Raw genomic sequence first — 27171 nt, forward strand, 5'->3', positions numbered from 1 at the left:
CGTCTGGCCCGGTACACTGTCCGTCCTGGTACACCGTCTGGGACGGGTACACTGTCTGGCCCGGTACACTGTCCGTCCTGGTACACCGTCTGGGACGGGTACACTGTCTGGGACGGGTACACCATCTGGGATGGGTACACTGTCTGGCCCATTGTGGTCTCACCGTGTGGGAGGTGTACACCCTACCACAGCAATCAGAGCCTCTCTGGCACTCCAGCACAGTCAGCAATCATCTCAAGTGGCAAGTGATTTATTGTCATACTGGACTAAGTGGGACTGGTGGAGGGGAGAAATGTCCTGCAGCTGGGGACAGGGGCGGCTTCAGACGGGGCCTGTCGGTGACCGGATGTGGGGTTAGGGGGGTGGGGGAAGGATGGGGGGGTTGGGGCGAGGGTGTTACGGGAGAGGGGTTGTGGGGGGAGGGGGTTGTGGGGGAAGGGGGTGTGGGGGAGGGCCGGTTGGGGTGGGGGTTGGGGAGGGGGTACGGGGGGAGAGCGTGGGGGGGGCATGGGGGGAGGCCCGCATCTGCAGCCGACAGCCCCTGCCTGAAGCCATCCCCTTCCCCCGGCTACAGGATGCTCCACTGAACCCCCCCCCCCCCCCCCCCCCAAGTTACTGTGAGGATGGGTGAGAGGAGTTTGTGAGTGAGGCGGGACGGGCTGCAACAGCGCAGGATGAGGTGTCGCCATCTCGGCCGTGGCATTGACGGACAGGAGAAGAGACCAATCTGCCTGGCGCTGACTGCGTGTGGCACACACGTTTTTTAAGATTTTTAAACCTCGATAACTTCTACAATATACCACTGATCGGAATGAAACTTATTGCACTAGCAGCACAGAAGAATGGCGAGTAACCTGGTGAAAAAAATCGTAACGCTATCGCATACCGTTTTTGCGCAAATAGAAAAAATCCGCAAACCGGAAGAGCACAAGATCAGAGTTTTAGTTATGTATAGATATAGATAGATTCACATGTTAAGCTTTAATAAATCTCTTTTCCACTAGCCTTGCCTGTCAGCTGTGCCTGCGCAGTAATATCTGCAAGTTCTACGTCTCAATGGAAACCTGTCAGCCGTGCCTGCACAGTTGGGGGCTGTGCGTGAGTGGTGGAATATTGCGTTGGGGGACCAGGCCTCCCATGTGAGAATGAGACCCAACGGGTCCTACTTAGTCTAGTCATATTTTATTCGCCAAGTATGGTTTGCAACATACGAGGAATTTGATTTGCCATCCAGTCATACCAATAAAAAGCAACAGAACACATACAATCCATTTTAGCATAAACATCCACCACAGTGACTCCTCCACATTCCTCACTGTGATGGAAGGCGAAAAAAAAATCAATCTCTTCCCTTCTTTATTCTCCCGCAGTCGGAAGCCTCCAGCCTTCCGTTGACGGGATGATCATAGCTCCCGTAGCTGGCGACGTTTGGGCCCTCACGTCGGGGCAATCAAGCTCTTGCATCACGGGGGAATCTCAGCTCCCCCGCACTGGGCGATCTGACCCCAGGTCGGGGCTGGTCGAACCTTCTGCGTCGTTTGGAGCTTCCCGACATCGGTCTCTACCCAAGACTGCGAACTCCTCAATGGTGAAATCTGCAGGCATCGATCCCAGGCAAGGGATCGCAGGCTCCGATGGTAATTCCACGTCCCGCGATGTGGCTCAAAGTCAGTCCCGAGCATGGCCTCCAGCTCCACAATGTTAGTCCGCAGAGCGACTGGAGATACGATCTGGAAAACAATCCCATCTCCGGCAAGGTAAGAGATTGAAAACAAGTTTTCCCCCTGACCCCCTCCCCCACATTCAACAGAACATTCACACACACTTTTAAAATACACTGAAAATAACAAAAAAAAGACAAAAAGACAGATAGACTGTTGGTGAGGCTGCCATCGTGTGGCACCCCCTGGTGTACTCTATAGGGAGAGCATCCAGAAATCGGAGGTTCAAAGGGACTTGGGAGTGCTGGTGCAGGATTCCCAAAAAGTTAATCTGCACGTCGAATCAGTAGTAAAGAAAGCAAACAAAATACTAACATTTATTTCAAGAGGGCTTGTACACAAAAACAGGGATGTAATGCTGAGGCTCTCTAAGGTGCTGGTCAGGCCGTATTTGGAATATTGTGGACAATTTGGGGCACCATAACTGAGGAAGGATGTGATGGCTCTGGAGAGGTTTACAAGAATAATACCAGGAATAAGTAGGTTAACCTATAATGAGCGTTTGTCGGCACTGGGCCTGTACCCGCTTAAGTTTAGAAGAATGAGGGGATCTCATTGAAACATACAGAACAGCGAAAGGCTTGGATAGAGTGGATGTGGAGAGGATGTTTCCATTAGTGGGAGAGTCAAGGAGTAAAGGTCATAGTCTCAGAATTAAAGGACGTTCTTTTAGGAAGGAGATGAGGAGAAATTTCTTTAGTCAGAGAGCGGTGAAAAGTAAAGGAATTATTTGCCACAGAAGGCTTTCGAGGCCGTCAGTGGATATTTTTAAGGCACAGATAGATAGATTTTTGATTAGTTTGGGTGCAGGAGTTATGGGGAGAAGGCAGAATGGGTTTAGAAGGGATAGATAGATCAGCCATGAGTGAATGGCAGAGTTGGCTTGATGGGCCGAATGTCCTTATTCTACTCCTATCACTTATGACCTTCTGTGTTTGCAAATCTGTTATGCTGCTGCAAATAAGAATTTCATTATTGTGTTTTGGTACAGATGACAATTAAACATTTGACTCTCCGAAATCTCGAACCGATTCATCTCTCTTTCCCCACTCCATGTCTTACCATCCTACCCCCTCTTCCTCCAACTTACTCCACACCCTCTCCATCTCCCAGACATCTCCTGTATCTGTCCCTCTCTCACCAACCCACGTTCCACCCACCCTCCTAGTTTCCTTCCACTGACCACCACCCTGTCTTCCCTCTCTCTCCTTTATCCGCGCAGTTTCATCCTCTCTCCCCTGTGCTTGTTCTCTCACTCCCCTCTCCTAGTCTCACGAACACTATCCCCACCCCATTTCTCCCTCTCCTCCACCCTCTCTCCTCCCACCTCACCCTCCTCCCTCTCTATACCTCTTTTCCCTTCCCCACACCTGTCCCGTCTTCCCTCCCCTCATTCTTCTCTCGTCTCCTCTCTGCCCCTCGCCCACTCTGCCCTCCCCTCCTGCTTCCCTCCCCCTATCGCTCCTCCCTCTCTCTCTCTCTCCGCCCTCCCTCTTTCTCTCTCCGCCCTCTTTCTCTCCACACTGCCTCCTCTATTCCTACCTGTCCACTACCTGTCTGCAGGTGAGGCGGGGCAGTTCTTCCTGTCAGGTGACGCGGTCCTGGCCGGGAGCAGTGGAGTCGCCATGAAGAGGGAGTCCGGCTTGTCCTTCGACCCCAAGAAGGACGTGAGTACCCCCCCCCCCCCCCCCCGTCCCCTCTCCCCTCCTTTCCCCTCTCCCCCCCCCCCCTGTCCCCACTCCCCCCCCTCCCCCTCCCCCTCTCCCCCTCTCCCCTCCATTCCTTCCCCCGCCCCCACCGTCAGTGATTTCCTGGTTTGCATTGTTTCGGGTCAATCATCCACTAACTTTAATTCCCCCTGAGAGCGGCGCCGGGAGGGGAGGGGTGCGGGGTTGCGGCGCCTCCAGGTGTCCCACCCAACACACGGCAATGTCCCTGATCTGTCACCCCTCCTCCTCCTTGTCTCTGATCTCAGTTACCTTGTGGGGTGCGGTGACAACTCAGTCCCAAACACTTGCTCATGTGGTGAAAGAGAGATTTACCCAGGAGAGGTTGACCATCTTGGCAGTGGGTGAGAGAGGGGCAGGGTGGGGGTGGGGAGGTCAGGGGTACCAGGGGTGAGAGAGGGGTGGAGGGCCAGGGAGTGGGTGACAGATCAACAGTACCAGGTGGATGTAGGGTGGGAGGCTGGTACTTGGAGCAGGTCTGGCAGCAGATAGAGACACATCCAAGAAGGGTCGTGAGCAGAACCATGTTCTCCACAGATGCTACCTCACCGACTCTCTCCACAACTTTGTATCTATTTTTATAAACCAGCGTCTGCAGTTGCTGGTATTTCCAGCTATGGAGGAGGTTGTTTTTGGCAGCTTCCCAACTCAGCCCAGGGATTCGATAACAGGAAGTTGTTAGTGTCTGAGGTCAGAGAAGCTGCTGCCACAGGGATTTGAGTCGTTAGTGCCTGGGTATAGTTGGAGGCATAGCTGGTTGGAGAGGCCTGTCTGGCATTTAGAGATGGTAGAGGCAGCTGTCTCATCCAGAGGGGGCAGTGGGGAGATGCAGGGGGAGACGGGGGGGGGGGGGAGACGGGGCGGGGGGGAGACGGTGCGGGGGGAGACAGGGTGCGGGGGGGGAGACGATTTGGGGGGGGGGGGCGAGACCGTGCGGGGGAGACGGTGCGGGGTAGACTGGGTGGGGGGGGAGACGATGCGGGGGAGACGGTGCGGGGTAGACTGGGTGGGGGGGAGACGATGCGGGGGAGACGGTGCGGGGTAGACTGGGTGTGGGGGGAGACGAGGCGGAGCAGAAGGGGTGGGGGGACACAAGGTGGGGGAGATTGGTTGGGGAAAGACGGTGGGGGAGAGACTGGGTGAAGAGATGGGGTGTGATGACGATGAAGAGATTGATGGAGATAGTGGAGGCAGCCGCTCACATCTAGATGACCACTGGAATTGTCACAGTATATTGCTATGGACCACACGTGGGTGCTTGGGACACATAGCTAGATATGTTGGTGGGTTGCAGGACCTGTCACTGTGTTTTATGACCCGACTGGATTATTCAGTGTGTATTGAGTCTCATAAGATCATAAAGTAATACGTGGCCTGGCTAAACTTTGTTGCCTTCCATCACAGTGAAGAATACTGTGGTGGATGTTTGTGTTAAATTCTATTGTGTATTGTGTGTTCTTTTTTTAAAGTATATCACTGCTGGCAAATTCATTTCACTGCACCTTCCGGTCGGTGCATGTGACGAATAACTTTGACTTTGACTGTGATAGGAGCAGAATTAAACCATTCGGCCCATCAAGTCTCTCTGCCATTCAATCATGGCTGATCTATCTCTCCCTCTTCACCCTATTTTCCTGACCTCTCCCCATAACCCCTGACACCCACTAATCAAGATGAGAGTGTTTCCCAATGAGGGCCCAGAAGCCACGCACCCTGGGATTAAGAGTGTGGTGCTGTACTGACTGAGTTAGCCAGGCTGTTCTGTGCTCAGGAAGGGAGGGTCACTCATCAGACGGTGCAGCAGAGATTGCATTATTTGATTGTTGGGGTGCAGAGGAAAAGAAAACACAGGCTATATTGGGCTGTACAAAACAAGGCAGTGTGCATGCTAGTGTACAATAAGGGACACATAGTGCTGGAGTAACTCAGCGGGTCAGGCAGCATACCTGGAGAACATGGATAGGCAACGCTTTGGGTAGTGACCAGACTAATTGTAGTGTGGGGGACTGGTCACCCACTGCAGAAAAGCAGTAGGCAATGATGAAGGGTTTTGACCTGAAACGTCACCTGTAGTGGTGGCTGTAGGACACCAGTGTCCCTGGAGACATAGCAGTCATGCCTACTATGTTCTGTTGTGCTGAAGCAAAGCAGAACATTTCATTGTCCTATCAGGGACACATGACAATAAACTCTCTTGAATCTTGAATCTTGAACAGGTGACGTTTCAGGCTGAGACGCTTCATTTGCCTACTCCATTTCTGCAGAGATGCTGCCTGACCTGCTGAGTTACTCCAGCATTCTGTGTTTATCTTCAGTTCTGTGTTTATCTTCATCTGCAGTTCCTTAAGTTGTCTCTGCCATGATGTCAGGATGGAATTATGATCCAACTTGACACACCAGTCTTGGACTAACTCACGCTGCACAACAATGATGAAATTCCATCAAAGTAATTAGCAAATTATCCGGCTTCCCTTGTTGTTCTGTGGAGTGATTGCCAAATACCGGGCGGCCTCTGAATGTGGAAACATCTCCTGACATAGCATGTGTGGCACGGGTGTTGTGAGGGCTGGAGAGAGAGAGAGAGAGAGAGAGAGGGAGAGAGAGAGAGAGAGAGAGAGGGAGGGTGGGAGGCAGCAGAGATGTGAAGGACCAAAATCAGCTCGGTGGCTTTTTGAAGCAGAAAAACAGTGGTGCAATGGGTAGAGGCGCTGCCTCACAGCACCAGAGACCCAGGTTGGATCCTGATGTCAGGTGCTGTCTGTGTGGAGATTGTCCGTTCTCTCTGCGATTGTGTGGGTTTCCTCCGGGTGCTCCGGTTTCCTCCCACATCACAAAGTTGTGCGGGTTTGTTGGTTAATTAGTCTCTGCAAATTTCCCCATGTGTGTCGGGAGTGGATGAGAGACTGGGATAACATGGAACTAGTGGGAACGGGCGATCATTTGTCGGGATAGACTTGGTGGGCCGAAGGGCCTGTTTCCACGCTGTATCTCTGAAACTGCAAGGAATGTTTTATTTGAATTGTGATGTTGCTTACAATAAAGAAATTAAACAAACGTGGATAAAATATAAGATAACATATTTGTATTTAGGAAGCAAACATATTTATGAACTAGAACAAAAGAACTGCAGACGCTGGTAAATACATAAAAGGACACAGAGTGACCTAAAATGTCACCCACTGATGTTCTCCAGAGATGCTGTCTGACTCGCTGAGTTACTCCAGCACGTATATTGAAGAATTATTTGGATGAACACCTGAATCAAGGCATTGGAGGGAGTGGACTAGCAGCCAGTAAATGTGCCAGCACTTGCCCCTCTCTGTACTGCTTTTCTCCACTCATTATGTCCAGAGGAAGGGTCTTGCCCGAGGAGTCACCTGTCCATTCCCTCCACAGATGCCGCTTGACTCACTGAGTTCCTCCAGCACTTTGTTTTTTGCTTCAGATTCCACCATCTGCAGTTCCTTGTGTCTCAAGATAGTTTCATAAAGGTCAGCATGGACATGGTGGGCTGAAGGGCCTGTTTCTATGCTGTACATTTGGATTCTGATATTCTGTTTCTTTGGGACTCTATTGGGATACTTCCTGAATCCTACAGTGACAGGAATTTTGTTGCTGTTTTCGAAATATTCACCTTTTTCATTGACATCTGTGGGGATCCACGATCTATGTTGTTTCGAGGCAGGATGGATTGTTAGCTGAGGGCCGCAGTATCTGAATGTCGTCATGAACAAAGATCCGTACTTCACACATTTACTCAGATTGACTCATTCTGATTTTGGGTGATCCCTACAATGTTCTGTAGTTGATAGAACAGCCTGTTTCTTCAGACTTCAGAGTCCAGAACTCTGGCTGAGAAGAGAGTGTTTACTGTTTGGGTCAGAGACGTGTTCCCTTACTTTGATGGTTGGGAATCTGTTCCACCAAGAATGAAGTGTAACCTGGCAGGGAGTGTGGTGAGGGGAGGGGAGGGGGGGGTTGCTCATGCCACATGCGGTGACAGGTTGTAGATAGGAGTGTTCGGTAAACTTTTGTAACTGTGTTGGTGCCAAATACATGACGACACTTGTGAACTGCTAAGGTGAGGTCTGCTACATGATTTTACTGTGTTGTATACAAATCAAAGCATAGGTACATGTGACAATGAAGTATTATAATATCATTGACCACCAGACATGGCTAATTACCCAATACTTGTGTATGTTCCAAAATGACCGACAGATTTCTGAACATTAGGGGAATCGAAAGGAAATGGTAATTGGGTGACAGCCTAGACTTGAGTTAGACAAGCATTTGTAATCTTATGGAATGGCAGAACATATATGAATAAGGAACTGAATGTTCTGTAGTTAAAGAACTATCAATGTTTATCAGTGCTTTGGGATGGCAGCCAACATAATCAAGGATCACTCACACCCTGGCTGTTCCTTCTCCCCTCTCCTGTCGGGCAAAAGGTGCAAAAGCATGAAGTTGCCACCAGATTCGAGAGAAGTTTCTTCCCCACTGTGATCAGACTCGTGAATGGACCTCTCATGTGGCAGCATGTATCTTAATCTCCCAATCTACCTCATTGCATCCTTGTGCTTCTTTCATCTCTCTGCAGCCGTGACATAACATTCTGCACCCTATTCCACTTTCTCTCTGCACTATGTTGTCTTGTGTGTGGTTTGATTTATCAGGATAACGTAAAACAATGTTTTTCAGTTCATGTGAGAATAATAAAGCAACAAATGGCTCGCACCTACTACATGTTCATGTTGTATGTTTTGATGCTTGGAGCCCAGTGCCAGGTCGTGAAGTTGCTGAGGCCCAGGGCACTGTAGGTGCTGGAGTCCGGAACAAAACACAAAGTGCTGGAGGAACTCAGCGGGTCAGTGTAGCGGGAAATGGACAGACGATGATTCGGATCGGGACCCATCATCTGTTGCCTGTTCATTCCCTCCACAGATGCTGCCTGGCCTGCTGAGTTCCTCCAGCACTTTGTATTTTGCTCCATGCTCCTGATAGTTGTCTTGTCCAAATAACAAGCTCCTGTACTTCAGAAGAGCACAATTAATTTTGGGGATTATGTTCTAGGTTAGACCTATTGTATAACTGGTTTATTGACATGAAATTCAAAGACAGGATTTGCCATCTGTCCTGGGTTGAGCTTGTGGACATGCTGGTGAAGTTGAACCAGGGGCATTGCTGAGGTGTTGGTGTAAAGTGTTAACCCAGTGGGAATGGACGGATGGGCTATGTGTCCACATCAGGAGAGTGTGTAAATGTGTAGGTGGTGGCAGCTACTGGTGGAGGAAGTGGAAGCTCGCTGATGTGTAATTTAGCCGTTACAATGCTGGAAATGTGCTGCAGGTCAGGCCACAGCTGTGGAGGAGGAACAGAAGTAGCGTTTCATGTGCAAAAGACTTGTGGTCAGAACCTGACTTCTGTATCTCGTGCTTGATGGGAGTGTGGTGAGAGTTGATTATGCTGCTGCCTTGGTGAAACTGCGAGAGGTGTAGATGGAGTCTATGGAACCAATGGTTGGTTTGTGTGATGGTCTGGGCTGTGTCCACAACTCTTTACAATTTCTTGTGGTCTTGGATGGAGCTGTTCCCAAACCAAGCGGTGATACATCCTGACAAATCTGTAGGAGTTAGTGAGGGTTGTTGTGGACATAGATGTACGTAATGGCAGAGGAGTGTTGTTGTTGACCAGCAGGCAGAGCTACAGCGAGTACAACCCTCACCGCCAGGCCTTCCTGTGACCACAGCGATTCACAATGCCCCCGTTACCTCCCACATCCCAAAGATGGGCCAACTGGGCACTATAAAGTGCCCCTGGGATTGAGGAATGACTGGGGAGGGGGTGTTTAGTGGGCATGTGATCATGACATTAGAGGGAGAGTGGCACTGGTGGGTAACTTGCATTTTGTAATTTGGACAAATCAAATGAATTAATAATCATGAACTGTGCGCATATGTAGAGCAGGTCCCAGAACCTGCAATGTTCAGATTGGGTATTGTGGAATACGGTTTGCTATCTGCGATGAAGGGTCATTGGTGAAGAGTGATCATCAGTTGCTCGATTAGCATATCAGGATAAAAATAAGACTGTGTGCACTCGGAAAGCAGCTCTACCAGCTGTGAAGGACAATGTCCCAGTGACTCCACCATCTCCCTCGAGCTTTTGTTTAGCCAATTGTCGAGTGTGGAAATGTCATCCCGGTCATGCAGTGGAGATTAGTTTAACTTGGCATCCTGTCAGGTACGGACATTGTGGGCTGAAGGGCCTGTTCCTGTGCTGTTCTGTGTTCTGAGTGTAGACAGTGTTGAGGCCCAGGTGTTAGTTCCCAGTCGGTTACTCCTGGTTTTGCTCATCTTCTCCTCCAGCAGTGAGTGTGGATGGGCTGGAATGAGACTGGGACTGGGACCGTGACTCACGGCTGATGCCGCTAGATTTGGGCACAGCGGGGGTGGATCAGTTTCCATGAAATTAACCATCCATGTCTTCGAAACTAAATGAGATGAGTAATAGTGAACCGTGATGCAAGGATAAACGGCTTTCTGCAGGAGTGCTGAGTCACCTGAAGTTTACAACCTGGCAAGTTTCTTTACGTAATTAAAAACAAAATGCTGGAAATACTCAGCGAATCAACTGAGCATTGTGGAGAGAAGTTTCACTTCTGGTTGATAACCTTTGTAACGAAAGTTGAAATATGAAACCATGGCCCTTCCTGCTCAAGCGCTTGCTGACTATCTCCAGCACTTTGTCTTCTTTGTTAGTTTAGATTAGTTTAGAGATACAGCGCGGAAACAGGCCCTTCGGCCCACCGAGTCCGGACTGACCAGCAATCCCTGCACACTGACAGTATCCCACACACAAGCGACAATTTACATTTATACCAAGCCAATTAACGAACAAACCTGCACGTCTGTGGAGTGTGGGAGGAAACAGGAGCACGGGGCAAAAACCCACGCGGTCACAGGGAGAACATACAAACTCTTTACAGCCGTAGTCAGGATCAAACCCGGGTCTCTGCCGCTGCACCACCGTTCCACCCTTTAGGCAGCTGCAGTTGTTTGCTTCTCTCTCGTCACTCGAGTCGGGTGGGTTGGGGGTCCACTGTTTGTGCTGTGGTCATTCCAGGACCAATGAAGGGATGAGTAGAGACCCCCGCATGTAATCCCTACCCCACACGGCTGCTGCCACAGGGACAGAGCTGACAAACTAATTTAGAAACAAGGAATTGCAGGTGCTGGTTAATACATAAGAAGGCACAAAGTGCTGGAGTAACTCAGCGGGTCAGACAGCATCGCTGGGAACATGGATGAGTGACTTTTTGGATCGAGACAATACAATCAGTCTGGAGAAGGATCCCGACCCAAAACGTCACTTATCCGTGTTCTCAGAGATGCTGCCGGACCCACTGAATTACTCCAGCACTATGTCACTTTCTGACAGATGAATGCCAGGGTGAAACATGTAGATGTCCAGATCCCAGGAGTATGTAGCATAACCATGGTACTGTTTCCAGCCAGTGTTCGTTCAGCTGTCTGCCAGTGCTGGTGAAATAGATTCTCTGGCAAGTTCAGAAGTTACAGGAGTAGAGTTAGGCCATTTGGCCCATCAAGTCTACTCTGCCATTCAATCACGGCTGATAGAAACATAGAAAATAGGTGCAGGAGTAGGCCATTCGGCCCTTCGAACCTGCAGAGCCATTCAATATGATCATGACTGATCATCCAACTCAGTATCCCGTACCTGCCTTCTCTCCATACCCCCTGATCCCTTTAGCCACAAGGGCCACATCTAACTCCTTCAGCCAATGAACTGGCCTCAACTACCTTATGCGGCAGAGAATTCCAGAGATTCACCACTCTGTGTGAAAAAAGTTTTCCTCATCTCAGTCCTAAAAGATTGTCCCCTTACCGTTAAACTGTGACCCCTTGTCCTGGACTTCCCCAACATCGGGAACAATCTTCCTGCATCTAGCCTGTCCAACCCCTTAAGAATTTTGTAAGTTTCTACAAGATCCCCCCTCAATCTTCTAAATTCTAGTGAGTACAAACCGAGTCTATCTCTGTCCGAAAAGACTGCCCCCTTATCCTTAAACTGTGACCCCTTGTCCAGTCTTTCTTCATATGAAAGTCCTGACATCCCAGGAATCAGTCTGGTGAACCTTCTCTGTACTCCCTCTATGGCAAGAATGTCTTTCCTCAGATTAGGAGACCAAAACTGTACGCAATACTCCAGGTGTGATCTCACCAAGACCCTGTACAACTGCAGTAGAACTTCCCTGCTCCTATACTCAAATCCTTTTGCTATGAATGCTAACATACCATTCGCCTTCTTCACTGCCTGCTGCACCTGCATGCCTACTTTTAATGACTGGTGTACCATGACACCCAGGTCTCGTTGCATCTCCCCCTTCCCTAATCGGCCACCATTCAGATAATAATCTACTTTCCTGTTTCTGCCACCAAAGTGGATAACCTCACATTTATCCACATTATACTGCATCTGCCATGCATTTGCCCACTCACCCAGCCTATCCAAGTCACCTTGCAGCCTCCTAGCATCCTCCTCACAGCTAACACTGCCCCCCAGCTTCGTGTCATCCGCAAACTTGGAGATGTTGCATTCAATTCCCTTGTCCAAATCATTAATATATATCGTAAATAGCTGGGGTCCCAGAACTGAGCCTTGCGGTACCCCACTGCCTGCCATTGTGAAAAGGACCCGTTTACTCCTATTCTTTGCTTCCTGTCTGCCAGCCAGTTCTCTATCCACATCAATACTGAACCCCCAATACCATGTGCTTTAAGTTTGTATACTAATCTCTTATGTGGGACCTTGTCGAAAGCCCAGATATAATACATCCACTGGTTCTCCCTTATCCACTCTACTAGTTACATCCACAAAAAATTCTATAAGATTCGTCAGACATGATTTACCCTTCATAAATCCATGCTGACTTTGTCCAATGATTTCACTACTTTCCAAATGTGCTGCTATCCCATCTTTAATAACTGATTCTAGCAGTTTCCCCGCTACCGACGTTAGACTAACTGGTCTGTAATTCCCCATTTTCTCTCTCCCTCCCTTTTTAAAAAGTGGTGTTACATTAGCTACCCTCCAAACCTCAGGAACTACTCCAGAATCTAAAGAGTTTTGAAAAATTATCACTAATGCATCAACTATTTCAGGGACTACTTCCTTAAGTACTCTGGGATGTAGCCTATCTGGCCCTGGAGATTTATCGGCCTTTAATCCATTCAATTTACCGAACACCACTTCCCGGCTAACCTGGATTTCACTCAGTTCCTCCATCTCATTTGACCCCCGATCCCCTGCTATTTTCGGCAGATTATTTATGTCTTCCTTAGTGAAGACAGAACCAAAGTAGTTATTCAATTGGTCTGCCATGTCCATGTTCCCCATGATCAATTCACCCGTTTCTGACTGCAAGGGACCTACATTTGTTTTAACTAATCTTTTTCTCTTCACATATCTATAAAAGCTTTTGCAGTCAGTCTTTATGTTCCCTGCCAGTTTACTTTCATAATCTATGTTTCCTTTCCTAATTAAGCCCTTTGTCCTCCTCTGCTGGTCTCTGAATTTCTCCCAGTCCACTGGTAGGCTGCTTTTTCTGGCTAATTTGTACGCTTCATCTTTTGTTATGATACTATCCCTGATTTCCCTTGTTATCCACGGAGGCACTACCCTCCCTGATTTATTTTTTTGCAAAACTGGGATGAACAATTGTTGTAGTTCATCCATGCAGTCTTTAAATGCCTTCCATTGCATATCCACCGTCAACCCATTAATAATCAATCGCCAGTCTATCTTGGCCAATTCATGTCTCATACCCTCAAAGTTACCTTTCTTTAAGTTCAGGACCCTTGTTTCTGAATTAACGATGTTACTCTCCATCCTAATGAAGAACTCAACCATATTATGGTCACTCTTGCCCAAGGGGCCACGTACAACAAGACTGCTAACTAACCCTTCCTCATTACTCAATACCCAGTCTACAATAGCCTGCTCTCTCGTTGGACCCTCTACATATTGGTTTAGAAAACTATCCCGCATACATTCCAAGAAATCCTCTTCCTCAGCACCCTTGCCAATTTGATTCACCCAATCTATATGTAGATTGAAGTCACCCATTATAACTGTTTTACCTTTGTTGCATGCATTTCTAATTTCCTGTTTGATACCATCCCCAACTCCACTACTACTATTAGGTGGCCTGTACACAACTCCCACTAGCGGTTTCTGCCCCTTAGTGTTTCGCAGCTCTACCCATATCGATTCCACATCCTCAAAGCTAATGTCCTTCCTTTCTATTGTGTTAATCTGCTCTCTAACCAGCAACGCTACCCCACCTCCTTTCCCTTTCTGTCTATCCCTCCTGAATATTGAATATCCCTGGATGTTCAGCTCCCAGCCTTGATCACCCTGGAGCCATGTCTCCGTGATCCCAACTATATCATAGTCATTAATAGCTATCTGCACATTCAACTCATCCACCTTATTACGAATGCTCCTTGCATTGAGACACAAAGCCTTCAGGCTTGTTTTTACATCACTCTTACCCCTTATACTATTATGCTGAAAAGTGGCCCTTTTTGATTTTTGCCCAAGATTTGCCAGCCTGCCACTTTTACTTTTCACCTTGCTACCTATTGCTTCTCCCCTTATTTTACACCCCTCTGTCTCTACGCTCACACATTTAAGAAACCCTTTCCCTTTAACTCCATCCTCCACTATCCCATTCGACACCACAACCACCTTATTCATTTTAAAACCACCCGTGTAGCAGTGGCAAACCTGCCTGCCAGAATGCTGGTCCCACACCTGTTAAGATGCAATCCGTCCCTTTTGTACAGTTCCCCCTTACCCCAAAACAGATCCCAGTGATCTAAGAATCTAAATCCCTGCCCCTTGCACCAGTTCCTCACCCACATGTTCAGGTCCCGTATCTCCCTGTTCCTGCTCTCGCCAGCACGAGGAACTGGAAGCAAACCGGAGATAACAACCCTGGAGGTCCTGCTTTTCAGCATTTTTCCGAGCTCTCTAAAGTCACGCTGCAGAATATTCATCCCCTTTTTTCCCAACATCGTTTGTGCCGACATGCACTACCACTTCCGGATGTTCACCTTCGCCCTCGAGGATTTTCTGCACTGTGTCCGTGACATCCTGGATCCTGGCACCGGGAAGGCAGCACACCATCCTCGCATCCCGTCTGTTGCCGCAGAAACCCCTGTCCGTACCTCTCACATTGGAGTCTCCCACTACAATGGCGTTGCCTGCCTTAGGCCTTTTTGGTCTATCTCTCCCTCCTCTGACATCTGTACTAATCAAGAATCTATCTATCTATGCCTTATCCATTGATGACCTCCACAGTCTTTTGTGGCAATGAATTCCACAGATTCACAATGGGCTCACTTGGTGGTGATGCATCGATGCGTAGCTGTGGCTGGGGTTCAGAGTCTAGGGAAGTCCTGATGCTGCCGCACTAGTCATTCTCTCAGCTCCACTGCCCCCTCACTCATCTTCAGTCTGAAGAAAGGTCCCGGTCTGAAACGTCATCTGTCCATTCCCTCCACGGATGCTGCCTGACCCGCTGAATTCCTCCAGCACTTCGTGCTTTGTTCAGGATTCCAGCATCTGCAGTTCCTTGTGCTCAGTCTTTAAGGTGACTAGAGGTTTGACAAGTTTCCCTGTTGAACTTGTTCTCCAGCTTTGCCAGTGTTGTTTTGACACCACGTTTCCAGGGCAGATGAAGTGACTGTTGTGAAATGTTACAGTGCGTTTGTTTTATTGCAGACCGTTCCCCTGGCGTTTCCCCATTGACAGCGGAACGTTCCTGCACTAGCAACCCTCGCCCAAGGTCCATCAACCCAGAGACCAGAATTTACAGCATTCGCAAACACACCTGACCCAGTCAGTCTCACAAAGTCCTCATGGGCACCTGGGGACTAGGGTCAGAGTAGCGGGAGCTGTTGGCGGACTCTGTGGGAAGGTCCTGGCCTGTGGTGGGCTGTGCCCATGCCCTCGTGTACCGGTCAGTGTTGGCACTGCTGAACATTGAGTGCCAACAGCCTCGGGTCACGTGTGGGCAATAATCCTCCTCATTGCCATCTGGAGTCACAAGTTCAGGTGATAAAAGCAGAATTAGGCCATTCAGCCCATAAAGCCCATTCAATCATGGCTGATCCATCTCTCCCTCCTAACCCCATTCTCCTGCTTTCTCCCAATAACCTCTGACACCATCACTAATCAAGAATCTATCTATCTCTGCCTTAAAAATATCCATTGACTTGGCCTCCACATCCTTCTGTGGCAAAGAATTCCACAGATTCACCACCATCTGAAGAAAGAAATTCCACATCATCTCCTTGCTAAAACAACATCCTTTTATTCTGAGGCTGACCTCTATCCCTAGGCACTCCCACTAGTGGAAACATCCTCTCCACATCCACTCTATCCAAGCCTCTCACTATTCGGTAATGGTGGGTTGTCCCTCAATATTCAGACCTCCCTCAGCTGATGAATCCGTGTCCAGCAAGTTCACGATGTGATCTAGATGGGGCTTGTGGTGGCCACTGCACCACCATTGACCCAAGCCATGAAGGACAAGGCTGCTAAACTGGGTCCCCACCAAGAGATAAACCCCTTGACCCGACCACAGCAGGATTGCTAAATGTGATCAGTACACAGTCGCAAGGCAGCAACACCCTCTTCCCCAGCAGACTGACCACACCCTCCATGCAGTGTTGTCTACACGTACACAAAACACACTCTGAATGGGTGTAGGTGCTCAGAGCTGGCCACTGAAGAGCTGCTGTAGACCATCAGAAGCAGCTGGAATGTCCACCTCCACTGTGTCGCTGGTGACCCAGCGTCCACTTGCCATTATCTGGGTATAGGTGGAATTAGCTGCAATCATTGTTTGAGGCTTTGAGATAGGCACAAACAAGCAAGGCATGGGAGGATATTGTCCTAACGCAGGCAAATGGTGTTGGTGTAGATGGGTAAACATTGGCATGGACATGGTGGGCCGAAGGGCCTGTTTCTGTGCTGTATGGCACTATGATTGGTTAAAGGCAGAAGGAAGAATGACTCAATGCTGGAAAGCATTAATGCAGATCCAGAGATGTTTGAGATTAAAGATCCTTTACTTTTCAAGGGGATTTGTTGGAAATGTTGGGGAATAGTTTGTTGAATGTGAAGGCTGGTGGAGTGGAAGACAAGAACCAGGGGCCTCGAGTTCTGTGTCGGGGGAAGGAGATTGAGAGAAAATGGATGAAATGCAGTCAAGGGCTCTGTTATCAGTGATGTCAGGGCAGGAGCAAGGAACCTGTACTGAAAGTCTCACCATTGCAGTTCAGACACAGCCAGCTGATGGTCCCAACATGCTCATCATTGCCAATGGTTACACAACCTGTGTCCCTCACTGGGCTGGTCCAGAGCTTCTTCCTTCAGCAGAGGCACAGCCTCTCCTCCCTCGCACGTTCAACGATACATTATTGTCACATGTACCTGGTACAGTGAATGTGTTTCTTTTTGCCTACAATCTGGTGCATCCTCCAGCAGGCCTGACCTCACCTCGACAGTACACAAACAGTCACCATGTTTCTGGCACCGACAAAGCTACAAAAGGTTTATTGAATGGATGTATCTTCTGGCAGCGGTGGAGCAGGCCTGACTCCGCATGAGGCAGCTGGCAGCCCCCCCTCACCGCCGGCGGGTTTGACAGGGGGCTTCAGAAGACACACGAGACAGGTGTGGATTGATCAATGGGGAAAGGGAAGAAATGGAGGAGGGAAATCTACGTTCTGTGGGACGGGAACAAGGGAAGTGCCAGGGCAGTCGTGCTGGGGATTGTGGGCAGGTGATGGGTGGCCTGTGGGCATCGGGGGCAGTTGTAGAGAAAGGTCCCGAGGTTGAGGGCCATGGTTGTGTGGGTGGTCAGGCCTGATGCTGGATGTTCTCTGAAAACATGGGGAGCTGTTGATCTGTCTGGTGTATTCTCACAAAGTCATACAGTGGCAGCCCCAGCCAGCATGTTGGACGGGATGTGTGAGGAGACAAGCAGGTAATGGTGAAGGCTGATCCTTCATCAGAATACAGATGCTGGAAGGAGCGTCTCCACGGACACTGCCTGGCCTGTTGAGTGTTTCCAGCACTTTCTGTTTTTGTTTCAGATTTCCAGCGATTGAGGTTTAGATTTACATTCATGATGTTTTGCAATTGTGATTACACCAGTCCACATTAACAACTACACCTTCTTGTGACATATAAATACCAACACACCTTGCCCTCAGGCAGGTCAACAGCAGCATCTGCACTGTGCAAACATAGCAGGAAGCGCAACATAAAATCAGGTTAGAAACTTGAAGAAGGATCCCGACCCGAAACATCATCCATCCTTTTTCTCCAGAGATGGTACTGACCCGCTGAGTTACTCTAGCCCTGTGTTCCTATCTTTGTTATAAAGCAGCATCTGCAGTTCTTGGTTTCTATGCCACAAACCCTTTTCCAGAGCTTGTTTGAATCTAAATTTGTGTTGACATGGAGTTCAGTTTAGAGATACAGTGTGGAAACAGGCCCTTTGGCCCACTGAGTCCATACCGACCAGTGATCCCCACACACTAACACTATCCTACACACACTAGGGACTATTTACAATTATACCGAGCTAATGAATGTACAAACCTGAACGTCTTTGGGATATGGGAGGAAACCGGAGCACCTGGACAAAACCCACGCGGTCACGGGGAGAGAATACAAACTCCGTACAGACAGCGCCCATAGTCAGGATCGAACACGGGACTCTGGTGCAGTGAGGCAGCAACTCTACCGCTGGACCACTGTGCCACCCAAGTTATTGTAGGGCAGCACAATGGCACAGCTGTAAAAACGCACCAGAGATCCCCGTTCAATTCTGACCTCGGAGACGGTCTGTGTGGAGTTTGCACGTTCTCCTTCTGACTGTGGATTTCCTCCGGGTGCTCCGTTTCCTCCCACAAGCCATGTTAGACAGACACAAAATCTTCAGTAACCCAATGGGTCAGGCAACATCTCTGGAGAAAAGGAATAGGTGAAGTTTTGGGTCGAGACCCTACGTGATAGGTTGCTACGTCAGTGGGAGAATCTGAAGGGCCGTCCCACTTGGTCATCATTCGCGCGCCATTTACGTGACCTGCTAGCGTGTGGGTAGCTCGTGACAGGCGCATGGAGTGGTGTGGAGGAGCGTGGAGTGGCGTGGAGGAGTGCGGACTTTGTCCTGTACGAACTCTTCGCGCGCTACTGGCCTGTCGTGTAACTGATGGCCAAAGTGGGACAGGCCCAAGACCCTAGCGTGGCGCAACGTCTCGCCTCCAACAGCAGCACAAGCAGGCAAACGATCGCCGAGCTCGGCCTGGGGCTCATGGCCATTGCGGATCCGGATCCACCCCCACTCCTACTCCAAGAGCGGGGTCAAGACGATTGGAAATACACACAAAATGCTGGAGTAACTCAGCGGACGCATCTCTGGAGAGAAGCAATGGGTGACTGAAGAAGAGTCTTGACCTGAAACATCACCTATTCCTTCTTTCCAGAGATGCTGCCGGTCCTGCTGAGTTACTCCTGCATTTTGTGTCGATCTTCAAATGACGTCACACGCTCCAGACCAACGGTTGTGCGGACGCATGATGACGTGCACTACCCGTCACGTGTCAGTCACTACCAGTCTGTCGAGTAATTGACGGTCAAGTGGGACAGGCCCTTTAAGGTAGTTGATGAGAACGTGGGAGAGCAAAATATGGGATAAATGGATAGTTAATGGTCAGCACAAACGCGGAGGGCTGAAGGGCCTGTTGACCTGGTGGATTTCTCTAAGCCTATCAGATCCAGTCAAATCCTATATTTTTGCATGTTCCTTTCTTACATTTGTTTGATTCACTGTAACAGCTGTTGACAATAATAATAATAATACATTTTGATGGTGGAGGGCTTTGTAGGGGAGGACCAGGATTTTGTAGGTGATCCGGTGGGAGATGGGAAGCCAGTGAAGTTGTTCGAGGACTGGAGTGATGTGATGCCAGGATTTGGTATGGTTGATGAGTCGGGCAGCTGCGTTCTGGACCAGTTGGAGTCGGTTGATGTAGGTGGAGCTGATGCCAAGGAGAAGTGAGTTGCAGTAGTCCAGTCTGGCAGTCTGGCTCACTTACTGCTTCCTCAGTCCAGTACTGGCTTGTGACAGAAACAAAGAACTGCAGATGCTGCTTTATACCAAAGGTAGACTGGTAAAGTGCCTGAGTAACTCAGCGGGTCTGCACCATCTCCGGAGAAAAAGGATGGATGATGTTTGGGTCAGAAAATAGAATTTAATAGACTTGTTATCAATGTAATGTTGGCAGAGTACTTAATGAAGATATGAGATTCAGATTAGTGTATTGTAGTACACACCAGGGTTCAATGAAATTCCTTATCTGCTCATAGAGTAAACACTACACGTAGTAATGATAAGTACAAAGATAAGTAAAAAACAGAGGAAAGGTGCAAAGATTGTCGTGCAATGTGAGGTAGTGCTAAAGATTACTAAAGTGTAATGATGGAATAACTGAAAGAGGTAAGAGTTCAGATAACAGAGCAGTACTTCTGGGAAGGGGGTTATGAAAGAGGCGACTGGTTCAGGAGACTGATAGCAGTGCCCAAGGCCTCAAGATATTGCAGAGAGTTGTGGATGTAGCCCAGTCCATCACACAGACCAGCCTCCCCTCCGTTGGCTCTATCTACACTACATGCTGCCTCAGAAAATCAACCAACATCACCAAAGACACCCCATCCTGTCATTCCTCCTTCTCCCCAATCTGTCCGGCAGAAGGTACAGAAACTTGAAAGCACAACCACACTCAGGAACAGCTTCTTCAACTGTCGTTGGGCTTCTGAACAGCCCATCCATAAACCAGGGTACTGTCCCGTTCACCACTACCCCATGGCGGACATTGGACTTTGTGTTGGCAAATGGAACCATGTGGAACCATTTGCCCAAGTTCCACATGGTAGGCTGCTCTGGAAAGTTGGATCAATGGGATTCTGGGAGAGATAGCCGACTGGATAGAAAATTGGCTTCATGCAAGGGAGCAGAGGGTGATGGTGGGTTGCTTTTCAGACTGGAGGCCCGTGACCAGTGATGTGCCCGTGCATTGGTGTTTGTGGTTACTATCAATGATGTGGACGAAGATGTACAAGGCATGATTAGTAAGTTTGCAGATGACACTAAAGTGGGTAGTATAGTAGACAGAGAAGATGGTTATCAAAAATTACAACAGGATCTTGATCAGTTGAGCAAGTGGACTGAGGAATAGTCCATTAAGCCGAGTTAGAGCGCAGAGAAGATTTACAAGGATATTGCCAGGACTTGATGGCCTGAGCTATAGGCAGACATTGAACAGGCTAAGACTTTATTCCTTGGAACACAGGAGGCTGAGGGGTGATCTTATAGAGGTGTATAAGAAAGATCATGAGAGGAATAGATTGGGTAAATTCATAGTCTTTTACCCAGAGTAAGGGAATCAAGAATCAGAGCTCATAGGTTCAAGGTGAGAGGGGAAAGCTTTAATAGGAACCCGAGGGGGCAATATTTTCACACTGGTGGGTATATGGAACCAACAGCCAGAGCAGGTAGTTGAGGCAGATACTACATTTAGAAGACATTCTAAAGACGTGCAGGTTAATTGGCTTGTGTAAATTGTCCCTTGTGGGAGGGGGAGGGGGCAGGATGGCATGCATCTTTGATGATTCCTCCACCCTTCTTGATGCAAGCACCATGAAGATGGACTGGATGGGAGGATGTGCTGAGCCTATGATGGACTGGGCATGTTCACCACACTCTACAGGTTGAGGCGGTGAAGAGTGGAGCAGCCACCAGAGATGCTGCCTGTCCCACTGAGTTACTCCAGCATTTGGTGTCTTTGGTGTAAACCAGTATCTGCAGTTCCTTCCTGCGCAGAGCAGCCACATCAGGCTGAGATGCATCCCGTCAGTATACATTTCAGAGCGTGTCTGCAGATGTTTCAGAGAATCTCGTGGGCATACCCCATCTCAGATGCCTAATAAGCTCGGAAATAAAGAGAGAAATAGATTGGGTAATCGCAAAGAGTCTCTCGCCCAGAGTAGGGGAATCAAGAACCAGAGGACATGGGTTTAAGGTGAGGGGGGGGGGGAAAGATTGAATAAGAAAATGAGGAGTAACCTTTTCACACAAAGGGTGGTGGATGTATGGAACAAACTGCTGGAGGAGGTAGGGACTATTACAATGTTTATGAAACATTTGGACAGGTACATGGATACGATAGGTTTAGAGGGATATGGGCCAAATGCAGGCAGGTTGGTCTGGTGTAGATGAGACATGTTGATGATGGAGGTTTGCGAGAAGCTGATGGAGATGTAGACTATGGAAGTGAGAGGATGGAGAAGTGGACTGTGGGTGGGATGTTGGTGATGACTGTGGCCATTTGATTTGTGCACAGTTTTGGAACCCAGGGACTGCATCTGTGCCAGTCACTTGCTGAGAGCTTGCCCTGATGAAAGTAGATCCAACTTGTGCCACTGAGATGGCTGGGTCAGTGGGGGACAGGGAGGGAGTGTGTCTGGAACTCAGTCTGTTCAAAATAGTGTAAAAGGAATTGAGATTGTCTGGTAGAGATGCGTTTGTCAGTCACCCCTGACTTCAGCTTGTAGCCCGTGATGGTATTCGGGACCCACCATGTCACTCAGCAACTGTTGGACTGAATTGCCTCAAGCTTGTTTAGCCATTGTCTCTCGGCATCTCGGGCGGCTTGTGGAGATCACACTTGTTCAGTGTGAATTCATCCACCATGAACACCTTGGATCTGGACTTTAGCAGAGAGTGAATCTCCCTGCTCAGCCCTAGTTTCTGGTGAGGATAGACCCTCATTGATTTCATCGGAATACAGTCATCAATGCATCTCTTGATGAAACCAGTGATGACTGACGTCTAGTCAATGGGCTGGAACATGCCCCAGTCCATTGATTTTAGGCAGTGCTGAGCTAGACTCAAAGATTCCCGAGACCATTCGTTTCCTTGGTGCCGTGTGCTGCAGTCTCTGTCCAACTTGGCCAACATGTCCCAGCTACACTAGTCCCACCTGCCCACATTTGGATCATATCCCTCCAAACCTGTCCTATCTAACCGTTTCTTAAACGTCGGGATAGTCCCAGCCTCAACTACCTACTCTGGCTGCTTGTTCCATACACCCACCACCATTGTGTGAAAAAGTTACCTCTCGGATTCCTATGAAATCTTTTCCCCTTCACCTTAAACCTATGTTCTCTGGCCCTCGATTCACCTGCTCTGGGCAACAGACTGTGCATCTACCTGATCTATTTCTCCCACGATTTTATATGCCTCAATAAGATCAGCCCTCATCATCCTGCGCTACAAGGAATAAGGTCCCAGCATGCTCACCCTCTCCCTTTAGCTCAGACCCTCAAGTCCTGGCAACATCCTCGTAAAGATGACATTTACGAGGTGTTGTCAGGAGCAACACTTTGCAGGAGTTAGGAAAATGGTCAAGGAAGAGCCAGTGGATGTAGTGTACCTGAACTTTCAGAAAGCATAGAAACATAGATAATAGGTGCAGGAGGAGGCCATTCGGCCCTTCGAGCCAGCACCGCCATTCATTGTAATCATGGCTGATCGTCCCCTATCAATAACCCGTACCTGCCTTCTCCCCATATCCCTCGACTCCACTACCCCCTAGACCTCTATCTAACTCTCTCTTAAATCCATCCAGTGACTTGGCCTCCACTGCCCTCTGTGGCAGGGAATTCCATAAATTCACAACTCTCTGGGTGAAAAAGTTTTTTCTCACCTCAGTCTTAAATGACCTCCCCTTTATTCTAAGACTGTGCCCCCCTGGTTCTGGACTCCCCCAACATTGGGAACATTTTTCCTGCATACAGCTTGTCCAGTCCTTTTATAATTTTATATGTTTCTATAAGATCCCTCCTCATCCTTCTAAACTCCAGTGAGGACAAGCCTAGTCTTTTCAATCTTTCCTCATATGACAGTCCCACTATCCCAGGGATCAATCTTGTGAACCTACGCTGCATTGCCTCAATCACAAGGATGTCCTTCCTCAAATTAGGAGACCAAAACTGTACACAATACTCCAGATGTGGTCTTACCAGAGCCCTATACAACTGCAGAAGAACCTCTTTACTTCTATACTGAAATCCTCTTGTTATGAAGGCCAACATACCATTAGCTTTCTTCACTGCCTGCTGTACCTGCACGCCAACTTTCAGTGACCAGTGTACAAGGACGCCCAGGTCTCGCTGCACCTCCCCCTTACCTAACCTAACCCCATTGAGATAATAATCTGCCCCCTTGTTTTTGCCACCAAAGTGGATAACCTCACATTTATCTATATTATACTGCATCTGCCACGCATCTGCCCACTCACTCAACCTGTCCAGGTCACCCTGCAACCTCCTAACATCCTCTTCACAGTTCACACTGCCACACAGCTTTGTTTCATCCATAAACTTGCTAGTGTTGCTCCTAATTCCCTCTTCAAAATCATTAATATATATGGTAAACAGTTGCGGCTCCAACACCGAGCCTTGCGGCATTCCATTCCCCACTGCCTGCCATTCTGAAAAGGACCCGTTCACTCCTACTCTTTGCTTCTGGTCTGCCAACCAATTTTCTATCCATGTCAACGCCCTACCCCCAATGCCATGTGCTCTAATTTTAGTCACCAGTCTCCCATGCGGGACCTTATCAAAGGCTTCTTGAAAGTCCAGATACACTACATCCCCTTCATCCATTTTACTTGTCACATCCTCAAAAAATTCCAGAAGATTAGTCAAGCATGATTTTCCTTTCATAAATCCATGCTGACTTGGACTAATCCTTTTACTGCTATCCAAATGCCCCATTATTACCTCGTTAATAATTGACTCCAGTATCTTTCCCACCACCAAAGTCAGGCTAACTGGTCTGTAATTCCCCGCAGGGCCGGATTTACATATAAACTAGACAAGCTTAAGTTTAGGGCCTCGAGATCTAGGGAGGGGCCTCGGCCCACTCCACCAAGGTGTATAATGTAGTTTGACAAGGTGTTTGACATAGTGGCGTTGTTACAAACCTTACCATCGGTGGCGCTGTTTCCACGCTGCAGACTCCAACTCCCCCGAGTTCGACTGCGCTGGGTCCTAGTGCTAGCCCCCCCCCCCCCCCCCCCCCCCCCCCCCCCCCCCCCCCCCCCCCTACCCTGGTAACGTCAGTGGCTGTTCCACTGGGTCTTCCCCATTCCCTCAAACCATGTGAACCCAGCTCTTCCCCACCCACACTACAGTCCTCATACCCCCTGACCACCCACTACCTGCACCAGCCATATTGAAGCAATGGTGAAGAAAGCAGCCCAACACTGCTACTTCCTTAGAAGGCTTAGGAAGTTCAGCATAACCCCAACAACTCTCACCAACTTCTACAGATGTGCCGTAGAAAGTATCTTATCGGGATACATTACAATATGGTTTGGGAACAGCTCCATCCAAGATCGCAAGAAATTACAGAGTGGACGTAGCCCAGACCATCAATCTCCCTTCCATTGCTGCCTCAGTAAGGCCAGCAGCATAATCAAGGACCAGCCAGTCACTCCACCTCTCCCATCAGGCAGGAGGTACAGAAGTGTGAAAACACACACCTCATCCACAGTTCCTTCCTACACATTTCATCTCCTCCAAATTCAGGGACAGTTTCTTCCCAGCTGTTATCAGGCAGTTGAACCATCCTATCACCAGCTAGAGAGCAGTCCTGACCTACCATCTACCTCATTGGAGACCCCCAGACTATCTTTAATCGGATTTTATCATACACTAAACATTATTCTCTTTATCCTGTAACTGTACACTGCGAACGGCTCGATTGTAATCATGTATAGTCTTTGTGATGACTGGATAGCACGCAACAAAAACACTTTTCACTGTCCCTCGGTACACATGACAATAAACTAAACGTGGGAAAATGGAACGTGACCAGTGTGCCAACTTGGGCCAGTTGCCCTGCTTTGTGACCATGACTTCCTCAGCTCGATGCCTGGACAGAGGGCATTGAGGGGGTGAATGACTGCCCCAGGGAGGGGGTCTGGCAGCAGTGTAGGGGTGCCCATCGATGTCCTCCCCCCCCCACCCACCACCACCACACATAGTGCACACGTACACACAGGCAAGGTTTCCCCTTTATTGTGGTGACAGGGCGCGGCCAGCCCTACTTGGCGCTGGTATACTTGGTGACGGCTTTGGTGCCCTCAGACACAGCGTGTTTGGCCAGCTCCCCGGGCAGCAGCAGGCGCACGGCCGTCTGTACCTCACGGGACGTGATTGTGGAGCGGTGGTTATACTGCGTCAGGCGCGATGCCTCTCCTGCTATCCGGTCAAACACATCGTTCACAAACGAGTTCATGATGCTCATGGCCTTGCTGGAGATGCCAGTGTCAGGGTGAACCTGGGTGGAGAGGGGAGGGAGGGGGATCATCAGAGCACAGGTCTCCTCCCCCACCCCACACCATCCCACCACCATAGACAAACGCCCCCTCCAGCCATCACCCAGAGCCCATGTCTGGGTGAACCTGGGATACAGAAGAGGCAGGGGGGCAGGAACCTTCAGATCACAGACCCTCCTCACCCAGTCCCCCCGCCCCCCTCCCAGCCATGCCATCTCCCACCAACCCCTCCCTGTCCAACCACCTAGCCCTCAATACCCGTGTCAGGGTGTATCTGGGGCAAGAGAGGGGTCAGAGCACTAATCTCCTCCCCACATCATCCCACCACCCCAGATGGCGGTGTCAGGGTGGACCAGGGGGGGGGGGGGGGGGGGGGGGGGGGGGGGTGACCCTGTGCCTAGACATTCCTCCCCTACCCCCACTCAGGCATGTCCCAACCCATCTCCCCACATGGGGGGGGGGGACTGCCTCTCCCTACCCCATCAATCCACAGATACCTCCCCAGGTAGACACAACCAGCCCACACCCCATGGTCCCATGGGTGGGGGCAGCATCAGACCACCAGGCTCCTCCCCCACCCTTCAAAGTCCCTGATACTCCGGGAGACCCCTGGTTCCAACCTCAACCATCAGAAGATGCAGCGACTCACACCAGCCTTGACAATGGTCTCAACTTTGATCTGTCAGGGGTTATGCAGAGCAGGCAGAAAAGGGGTTGAGAGGGAGATAGATCAGCCCTGATCAGCAGCATAGACACCATGTGTCAAATAGCCTAATTCTGCTCCTATGACTTATGAACTTATGGGTGATCCAGGTCAAATCTCTGAAGGATTCCAACCTGAAAGATCACATGCCCATTCCTTCCACAGATGCTGCCTGACCCACAGAGTTCCTGCAACACTGTTTTGCTTAGGTTAAACCTCTCTGTCCTGGGATGGGGTAGCGAGGAGGCAAATGTTACCCCGTTACCTGTTTGAGGACCTTGTAGATGTAGATAGAGTAGCTCTCCTTCCTCCTGGGCTTGCGTTTGGTCACCTTCTTGTCTCCTTTGGGAGCACCTGCCTTCTTCTGTTGCTGCTTCTCGGGTTCATCGACCATGATGTTCAGCCCCAGAGCAGTGAATAACCAAGAACTTCTCACTCCAACAACAACAACAAACACACTGCCCAACCCACACCTTTAAATACATCCACTCCTCTCCCTGCTTGTT

General features: G+C 49.3%; 1 protein-coding gene across 1 annotated transcript in view; it reads left to right on the forward strand.

Moving 5' to 3' along the window:
- The first annotated feature begins 3256 nt into the window (after window positions 1-3256).
- Window positions 3257-27171, forward strand: part of LOC129712471 (suppressor of tumorigenicity 14 protein homolog) — a 116583-nt gene continuing 92668 nt past the window's right edge. Inside the window, exon 1 of the mRNA XM_055660940.1 lies at window positions 3257-3388. Within this exon, the coding sequence (XP_055516915.1) occupies window positions 3347-3388 (42 nt within the window). The 5' untranslated portion in view covers window positions 3257-3346. The remainder of the gene's footprint in view (window positions 3389-27171) is intronic.

Source organism: Leucoraja erinacea, chromosome 32 (assembly GCF_028641065.1).
Source record: "Leucoraja erinacea ecotype New England chromosome 32, Leri_hhj_1, whole genome shotgun sequence".
Taxonomy (NCBI): Eukaryota; Metazoa; Chordata; class Chondrichthyes; order Rajiformes; family Rajidae; genus Leucoraja; species Leucoraja erinaceus.